Genomic DNA, 9,557 nt, shown 5'->3' with positions numbered 1-9,557 from the left:
TTTTGAACACCTTACTTTTGTGACATGTAGCCTATGAAAAGTGGCCACTGTAACCAGTTCAGCCCGAATGCTTGTAATACAGTTGGTATATTTGACATGAACATATTTGCCCATATTCCAATAAATAGACTGGCTACATGGTCTAATGTTTATGATAATTGATTTACAGAATGGTGACCAAGACCAAGCAGCTGATGCTCACGTGTTGTTTTTTGCAGTATGAAATAATGGGGTGTGCAAAGGGTTAGGCGGAAGGAGTCAGGCTGTTGTCACATGGTTTGTGTTTGCTGCCTGGTTAGTGGGAGTGGTTGAGACATTTTATGAGAGAAGTTGAACAGTTATGTATTAAATCTTCAGAAACCTCAAAAGTTGAAGGGGACGATAACATCTGCATTGCATTGGCCTGAAAATATGGAAATTCCTGCTGTAAACCTCAAGGTAAAGTCTGTTGTTAACATGTTTGCAATAGTTGTAAGTCATACATACAATGCTGACTTTATTTACACTGCTCTTACTTGATACGCGCTTCGACAGTATTTACATTTGATTATTAACGTGTCACATCAGCCCAGTTACAGGAACATAAGCGCTATGTCATTGTAGACAAAAAAAATAGCAACAATTGTGTAACAATCTTGTCCCTTCTATCGTGCGTGAAATGACTCAGTCAGGGCTTATCACGAGATGCTAAGTTCGTGGTTAAACTTCTTCAATCAATTCACGTTCTTAATTTATTGTAAATCATTGATCGTTTAATGAAATGTCAGACATCCGTTATCAATTCAAGTGGAGTTGACGCAAATTGCCTCATTGGGCACTAAAAATGTGAAAGTCACGTGTATGATGTTGACTTTCTTTGTCCCCACAGGCCATAGTACTAATGCACTGGCTACTGACCATCTGGTGAGTAAGTGGGTGGGTTGGCTCCTCTCAAGGGTTTTTCATACACCTGTGGAATTTCGCTTGTTGCCGACTCCAACTGAGGAAAGTGGTCTACATGGTTCACTTGTGTTGCGTTTTCTCTATGGATGGCTGCACAAACATAATGCTCTACCTGAAGACTTCATAGTTACAGTCAGTCACAGAAGAGGCTAACTTTTAACCACAAGCTGATAATGGACCACTTCTCAGCTACATGCTTTGCCTCCAGAGTTTGTCAAATACAATTGTCAATTTGCAGATTTGAGGCCTACTCTTTTAGAGTGTATGCTGAACATTTGGAAGTGTCTGTTGGTATTTTTTACTGTATTTCTTTTACTGTGTGTGGTTCCTAGGGGCTGCATGGCCTGGCTACCCCCCTCCTATGCCTGGGGGAACTTCAGTGTCCTGGCTGTGGGTGTGTGGGCCATCGCTCAGAGGGACTCCATCGATGCTGTACTTATGGTGAATCACTTCCTCAAACTCCTGTACCATCTCAGACAGAAAATGCCAAAGAATAACCCTCAATTACACAACATTATAGAAAATGACATCGGCACTCCAGTCCGCCCAGATTAGTCGCTGCTCAACACCATATTAAATCACGGAGTTGAGTTTAGCTGGCTAGCTATCAATAAGAATCATCCTACCTCATCAGGCTCTTATATGCATTTGTCTAGTTTCTCCATCTGCATTTCCCTTCCAGTTTCTTATTGGGATTGCAGTGACGATACTGACGGACATCATCCATTTTGGGATCTACTATCCGCTGGCCGAGGGTCTAGCAGAGAGGAACAGGGACACATTCCGCTTCAGTGCCGGCATGGCCATCCTGGGCCTGCTACTCAAACCTGTCTCTTGCTTCTTCGTCTACCAAATGTACAGAGAACGTGGAGGAGATTACAATGTCAACTTTGGTGAGTGTGAGTAGAGTCACCATTAGTTTACAGTAGGGCTAGTTACTCACTGTCACTTCTAATGGTAAAAATAAGGTTTTGGGGGTTTGTAGAAATATAGTCTCAGGACTATCCCTGGACTGGTATGGACAAAGTCCGAAGCATGGTGTGATGTGATCATCCTAGTGCTAAGGAGATTTTGAGAGGAAATAACATTCTCCAGGCTATAATCTTGCCTGGGCTGTTTCATGTCGTTGGACATGAGAGGATTGTAGTGCACAGGCTGGCCGCTCAGAGCCTTTGTGTAAAACTGTACTGCAGGCAGATCAAACCAGAGTCAAGCTAATTGAGTTACAGAGACGGTCACAAGACAAATGCGCCTGAGACACCCACTAACTAGTGGACTATCCTAGCCAGGTCACATATCATCAATTAGCAAAATAATCTGATTGGAGTTCCTCTGTCTTTCCCAGCTAATTGGAAGAATACAGTATACAGTAAAGGACAATTACACAGTGGAATATATAATGGCAGTGGCAGAAACCCATTCCCTTCTCAACTTGACCGAAGTCAAACTGAGATGTTAGCACAACACAAGTCCTGGGTGTTTTTGCAGAGGTTTGGTGACTGTTCTCAAAACCTACTGGAACAGGAAGGGCATGTTATGCTACCCTGTAGAGCAGTAGGACATGCCTGAAATCCATTTGAATGGTGTGTTCATACTAGATAATTTGATGGTTCTGTCAGGCCTTGTTACCCTGAATAGACAAAGATATGTTTTGTCAAAAGTTGTATAAGTTGATCAACCCAATTTGACTCTCATGGATATTCAAATAAGAATAGAGCATTAATGAAGTTGACTTGTCTGTGGTAAAGTTGAATGATGCACAGCAGGGACATGTGGCTTTGATTTGAAACTAGGTGATTAATAAAGTTAATGTTGTAAGTTTTCAAGGTCTCTTTTAAATGCTCTCTGATTGCTTGACATGGGGGTGGGGGGGAGCTCTGGGATCAAGGTGGCGTCCTGCAGTGCTATACACCAAGGAGAAGGCAATCAAGGTGTGTGTCGATTTAAAACCATTTAACGCTGATAAGTACAGTACCAGAAGTTAGTATTTTGATTGGCAGTCATAAAAACACTTCTCACATTACTTTGCCCCTTGACATTACTTACAAGAAATTATGTTGTAGTTATGTTGTACTATTTCTTGTACCAGCGTTTCTATAAGCATTCAAGTGCAAAATGTCTGCCGTACATCACCCTTCTACATTTTTACACATGATAAGAGTAAGTAAACCATTTATTTATTCCACTTTCATCAATAATATTACAGGTAAACTCAGCAAAATTACATTGCCATCAGCAGCACTGCAGATATTGAGACTAGATGCAAGACTTCGCCCACACACAGTATCTGAAGGTGCATGGTAACCTGGACACCAAAACAGAGAAGTTGAACCTTGCACTTCAATGCTCTGTTGTGGAAATTGACCAACTATGCTGTTTACTTTCTGCATTTACGTTATAAATTTAAGTCTGGGCACAAAACCCTCTTAGTCTGCTTTTGTCATCCCATACCAAACATCCAATAGTTAGCATTTCACTAAACCTCACTCTGTCACACTACTAGTGATTGAATGTTGTCTTTAGCTTTCTGTCTGTGAGTGGAAACAATCCTCTGTCTTGTCTGTTGTATCTCTGTTCTGACCCTGTTTGCGTTTTGTCTCCTCCACCCCCCCCACCCCCCCCGCTGCTTGCCTCTGACCCCTCAGACTTAGACACCTCAGTGGACAGTCGCTGCACCACGGATAGTGCCGACAGTGCCTTTATCAGCCGCCGCTACTGATCCTCTTCTTCTTTTTTCATCATTCCTTTATTTCCATCAATCCTCCCCTCACACAGGAAGTAAGGGAAACTGCTGGGCTGAAGAACTACAGCCATGGCTCTACTTCTTGTCTTGTTTTCTGACTGTCCAGTCTTCCCTCTTGCCACATGACTCCAGTATCTGTGTTTGTGTCCCATCATCATCCTCTGCTAATCACACGTCATATCTGCTTGTCACTCCTTTCTACAATTCTGAAGGTCACATCTGTTTCACTCCATGAAAATGATCTTTACATATTCTTGCTTGACGTTTGTGCTTTTGTTTGATTTAATGTTTTTATGACTTTATGAAGTAAAGAATATTTTGTACTGCATCTGTATTCATCAGAATAAGGTTGAATATTAAGGTCATAAATGGATGATTAACAACTTTGTGCACTTAAATATCAGTGTTAGACTTTTGAAAATTTATGCAGACATTTTAAAGTAATATTTTTAATAAACGCTATTTAAGTGAAAATGCTCAATCTATTTTTGCGTCAGTGTTTTCGTTATCTGATTTTCATTATCCATATTGTGGTTGAACGCTAAGGTTGGCTCTTACAAGATTGATCACATGTCGGGCACTCAATTCTATGTTCCCAGGTTTGGTTTTAGGCAGCCATTGGTATTCTGTCTGCGTGACCATACAGGACTGGGTGACTGTTCAGTATGCACTAGTGGTTCATCATGAGTGAATACTGCAGCCTGTAAGATTAGCCCCACACATTTCCTCTTCAAAAGTGTGTTATAAATCAAGTTTGTTTGCAATGTGCTGTTTTGAAGGGACTCTCATATACAGGGTTTTCAGTGTAAACAATTCCCAAGGAGTTTGGCTTTGTAGATACCCATTCCTTTTATCTCCTGGGTGGTGTTCTGTTCCTCCCTTTTCATTCTCTATCATTTGACTGTGGGTCACCTGACTGGTAGTCTAACACCACTATGATTGTGTGAGTCCTGCAGCTTGGTGTCATTGAATGTAATTCATCAAATGTAATTTGCCATTTTCTGTATGAACCTTAACATGGAGGTTGACATTGGGTTTTATGTTGAAAAATGATAACATTTGACAGTTTTAATGTTCTGTGTATCAGCTATATTTTGAAAGATCTCTTGTCTCTACACAGCAGGCTTCCCCAGTGTAACACGAAACAGAGATGCTTACCAGTCCATTGACCAGCAGGACCAGTCCACCAGCTCAGCCAACCCCTTCAACCAGGCCGAGGGCACCAAGCCTGGACCACCACACTCCTACTGAGATGCAGCACTCACTTTATTCTCTTGGAATTACATGGTGTCAAGAAGACATCCATAATGTTTTTTTCCTTTCATATGGGTATTTGCAAACTGCAAAAGACCTTTGTCCTGAGCTTTATTCAATCCCTTGCCAGTAATGCCTCGTTCTAAATACTCACTGTCATGGTAAAATAATATCATCTGCTTACTGTATGCTTGATGCTCAGGGTAATGTCACATACACTGGAAATACCTTGGACCCAAGCCCAACACTAAAAGGAGAAGTGAAGTTTTTGAATTTTATGGTGTAGTAACAGTGGGATAATACAGAATTATACAGCGGAGTTTGCCTGCCTTCTTACCAATATCTACCCTGTCCTAGATGCTACTATATTTCTTACTTTGACTTTATTTAAAAGATGCCTGATGAAAGGTCTGTGTTGTCCTAACCCTTAAAGATGGACATGAGCGTTTACAACAGTATTATTGCCAGTGTTTGGAATAACCAGTGCTCTGGTTTTGTGTTATTTTAGCAAGCATTATGTTAGTGTATCATAAGCTATTCTCAGCACCACCATCTACTCAAATCAAAACTTATTGAAGATGTCAAATAGAGAGGATAATGGTGGTGCTGTTTGTAAACCCTTCCATTTGACTATTAATTTTAACACAATGCCATCAGACATTTCCAGTTTTACCTCACCATCTATGTGACAGAGCATTACAGCTTTCAGGGAGGACTTGTATCTCTTTGTTGTAAAGTCAAATATAACCCTCATGTTAGATCCTGTTTCAGGATCAGGAGGGTTTTGAAAAGGTCAAGATGCAGAAAGCGTGCAAGTCATTTGGTCTGCAACGGTTCTTTGACATTCTTTATTGAAACTAGTTCACTGTGAGTATACTTTTAAAATCAGAATTAAGAATGAGAGAGACTTTCTGCCTTCTATACCTTACGGGTAGGATTTACCTCTGAGCTGAGAGAGAAGCAGATATCTGTTACAGCCCAGTAAATATGAACCAGGAAGAACAACTTCCTGGTTGTGATTTGCATAGTTTTGTCAGTGTTTTAACAGGGCACATTCTTTGTAAAATATTAGCGCTTGTGTCCTCAATCATTCCAAATGCATAATTTTTTTATGTACCTGATCAATTTTGTTAGATTTTTGTCTTTTGCCTTTCATGTGTAAATGCACTAAAGCATTTGAAATGCTTTAGTGCACTCTTAGCTTTACATTGACTGAGGTAATTTTCTTTAACAACTAATGTGTTTGTCCCAGCAGTGTTGAGTTGTTCTCTTGATAAAATACAGAAACTCTCTATTGATCTGAATGAGTTACAAGCCATATTGATTTGAGTAACATGGGTGAATACCAAACATTCACAACCTTGAAATTCTATCCACAGTTAATTAAAAAACCTACAGCTCTGACATAATTTGCATTTTTCATGGAGTGTTTTATTGAAGTATAATCCAGGGTTGAGAAAAATATGCATAATAACTTTTTAAAAACTAAATGCTGCAGTACTTGCACTTAAAACCAAATGCTATACCCTTGCACTTGTCTATTGAAACACTAGACAATTAATCCGTTTTCTACACTTAACAAAAATATTAAAGCAACAATTTCAAAGATTTTACTGAGTTACAGTTCATATAAGGGATTCAGTCAATTGAAATAAATTAAGCCCTAATCTATGGATTTCACATGACTGGGAATACAGATATGCATCTGTTGGTGACATAGACCTTAAACAAAAAGGTTAGGACGTGGATCAGAAAACCATTTACTATCTGGTGTGACCATTTGCCTCATGCAGCACGACACATCTTTGTGTGAAGTTGATCAGGCTGTTAACATTCAATTATCTGGCAACAGCTCTGATGGGCATTCCTTCAGTCAGCTTGCCAATTGCACACTCCCTTCTGTGGCATTGTGTAATGTGACAAAAGTGTGACAAAACTGCACATTTTAGAGTGGCCTTTTATTGTCACCAGCACAATGTCCACCTGTATAATGATCATGCTGTTTAATCAGGTTCTTGATATTCCACACCTGTCAGGTGGATGGATTATCTTGGCTAAGGAGAAATGCTCACTAACAGGGATGTAAACAATTTTGTGCACATTTTTTGAACAATACGCTTTTTGTGCTTAAGGAACATTCCTGGGATCTTTTATTTCAGCTCATGAAATATGGCACCAACAGTTTACATGTTTTTATATTTTCGTTCGGTGTAAACAACAGATCTTTTACATTTGTCTTTATATAAGACAATACAGAGCACTGTTTCTACAAGGTGCACAGTACAAGACAACATGGCTATTGTTGGACACTAGTTTGAAAATCATATAGCACTATAAATTGTCAATAAGTTGTTTCCATTGACTCTCCATTGATTCTTTATGGGGCGGCAGGGTAGCATAGTTGTTAGAGCGTTGGACTAGTAACCGGAAGGTTGCAAGTTCAAATCCCCTAGCTGACAAGGTACAAATCTGTCATTCTGCCCCTGAACAGGCAGTTAACCCACTGTTCCTAGGCCGTCATTGAAAATAAGAATTTGTTCTTAACTGACTTGCCTAATAAAAAAATAGGAACCCACTTGAGCTCATCTTAAACATATCATTGACATCTGCTGGGACTGCCCAAGCAGAGCTCCTGATTGACATGTGCATTGAGTTGGTTGGAACCTCTCCAGCGGCCTGGATTGACTTCAAGTGTCCCTGTGTAAGAATTTCAACGACACTATGAAAATCATATAGCACTATAAATAGTCAATGATATGTTTATTAAGAAGAGCTCAAGTGGGTTCTATTATAATGCCTGTTGGACAGACAGGCTCTCCTATTTTTTTTATTTTACTAGGCAACTTATATTTGCATGATTTAGCATAATTAATTCATCATTTTTTCATGAATGTGACCGACCAATACTGGTTCATAACATGTGACCAACCAATACTGGTTCATAACATGTGACAGACCAATACTGGTTCATAACATGTGACAGACCAATACTGGTTCATAACATGTGACAGACCAATACTGGTTCATAACATGTGACAGACCAATACTGGTTCATAACATGTGACCGACCAATACTGGTTCATAACATGTGACAGACCAATACTGGTTCATAACATGTGACAGACCAACACCTCACGAGGCTTCTTCTCTCTAAACTGAGACCTTGAAACTGAGATATATTTCTTTCGTGCCAAATTGCAGATACTGATAAGTGAGGATTCGTTAAATTAGTCACTTGCATGAACATATAAATTGCCTATTAGAACAGCACATGAATAGAATGTAGAAATTAGTTATCAGAAAAGCACAAACATTAAAATTCCTTTACAGTACCTTTTATTAAGGTGACCCCTAAACAGGCTTTACCATATCATACATCTCCCTCATGCATCATAATGATGTTTCCACCATGTCCCTTCCTTTTTCTTCTTCACTCTCTTTCAATCTGTCTCTCCTCTCAGACATGTCTCTGATAACCTTGGCACTGCTCTCCCCTGCCAGGAGCCACTCCACAGCCCCACCACTGCTTTGATTTATCAGAGTAGACTGGACAGGACACTGATCTACCTTGGTTTACAGCCCTGCCCCTTTTACACTCAACTGTATTTATTCTGTAGGTATTATATTTAATACATTGCCAAAGTTGATTTAAACTCGAAAAATCGAGGAATCGAGGAAGTATTTATTAATTGGCTTTTGGTGAGATTTCACTCTGGTATGGAATTCTTCTGCTACTGTTAGTTTACCAAAGTTACCGGAATCTTCAGTCATTTTGGTAATTAACAGAAAATCTATGGCACTCTATTGTAACTTTAGTAGTTTATACTTGAATAACTTATTTTTCAGAATTATTCATATGTAGTATTCATTTTTGACATCTGTCTCCATATTTTCCATGACTTTCTAGTAGATAGACCTTATGGTTCAAGATAAATTTGCCTAATTAATGAAAAAAAGCATCTAATCAACAATGACATTACTTTCAATTAACTCTGCAACTCTTCAAACTATTGACATAGTAAAATAAATAAAGTTGTGTTAAAAAAAATATAAAGGATGTTTCATGCTGAAACCCTCACCCAAGACCCACTCCAATTTGCATACCACTGCAACAGAACCACAGATGATGCAATTTCAATTGCACTTCATATTTCCCTGTTCCAACTGTACTAGAGGGGAAATAACAATGTGGGAATGCTGTTCATAGACTACAGCTCAGCGTTCAACACCATAGTCCCCTCCAAGCTCACCACCAAGCTAGGGACGCTGGGACTGAACCCCTCCCTCTGCAACTGGATCCGGAGGGTGTTAATGGGAGCCTCTCCAACATAATCCAAATAGAGTCTAGGGCAGCTGTCTAGGCCACTTACTTTTTTCAATCTTTACTAATGACCTGCCATTGGGTCTGAGTAAAGCCTGTGTATCTATGTATGCTGATGACTCAACACTATACACGTCAGCTACCACAGCAAGTGAAATATCTGCAACACTTAACAAAGAACTGCAGTCAGTTTCAGAATGGGTGGCAATAAATAAATTAGTCCTAAATATTTAAAAAACTAAAAGCATTGTATTTGGGACAAATTCCACTAAACCCTAAACCTCAACTAAATCCTGT

General features: G+C 39.5%; 1 protein-coding gene across 9 annotated transcripts; it reads left to right on the top strand.

The window, feature by feature from the left end:
• The first annotated feature begins 241 nt into the window (after positions 1–241).
• Positions 242–6,348, top strand: LOC112218376 (angiotensin II receptor-associated protein). 9 transcript variants are annotated; one of them, XM_024379123.2, is made up of 6 exons: positions 242–438; positions 869–903; positions 1,275–1,383; positions 1,625–1,835; positions 3,149–3,235; positions 3,588–4,170. In XM_024379123.2, the coding sequence occupies exons 1-6, from the start codon at positions 412–414 to the stop codon at positions 3,659–3,661; spliced, it is 543 nt and encodes a 180-aa protein (XP_024234891.1). In that variant the 5' UTR covers positions 242–411; the 3' UTR covers positions 3,662–4,170. The 9 variants fall into 9 exon arrangements, with proteins under 9 accessions (XP_024234891.1, XP_024234883.1, XP_024234925.1 ...); XM_024379115.2 differs by lacking the exons at positions 3,149–3,235; positions 3,588–4,170 and adding an exon at positions 2,288–3,142; XM_024379157.2 differs by lacking the exons at positions 3,149–3,235; positions 3,588–4,170 and adding an exon at positions 4,809–6,348 and having other exon boundaries at positions 243–438.
• The last annotated feature ends 3,209 nt before the right edge of the window (positions 6,349–9,557 follow it).

This window comes from Oncorhynchus tshawytscha, linkage group LG02 (genome assembly GCF_018296145.1).
Source record: "Oncorhynchus tshawytscha isolate Ot180627B linkage group LG02, Otsh_v2.0, whole genome shotgun sequence".
Taxonomy (NCBI): domain Eukaryota; kingdom Metazoa; phylum Chordata; class Actinopteri; order Salmoniformes; family Salmonidae; genus Oncorhynchus; species Oncorhynchus tshawytscha.
This window is presented reverse-complemented; position numbering and strand designations above follow the sequence as displayed.

Excerpts from the sequence above, each read along its gene's own strand:
- LOC112218376 (XM_024379115.2), top strand. The coding sequence starts at position 412 with ATGGAAATTCCTGCTGTAAACCTCAAG. Across the intron at positions 439-868 it reads TTCCTGCTGTAAACCTCAAG|GCCATAGTACTAATGCACTG; the intron begins GTAAAGTCTGTT and ends TTGTCCCCACAG. Across the intron at positions 1,836-2,287 it reads AGATTACAATGTCAACTTTG|CTAATTGGAAGAATACAGTA; the intron begins GTGAGTGTGAGT and ends TGTCTTTCCCAG.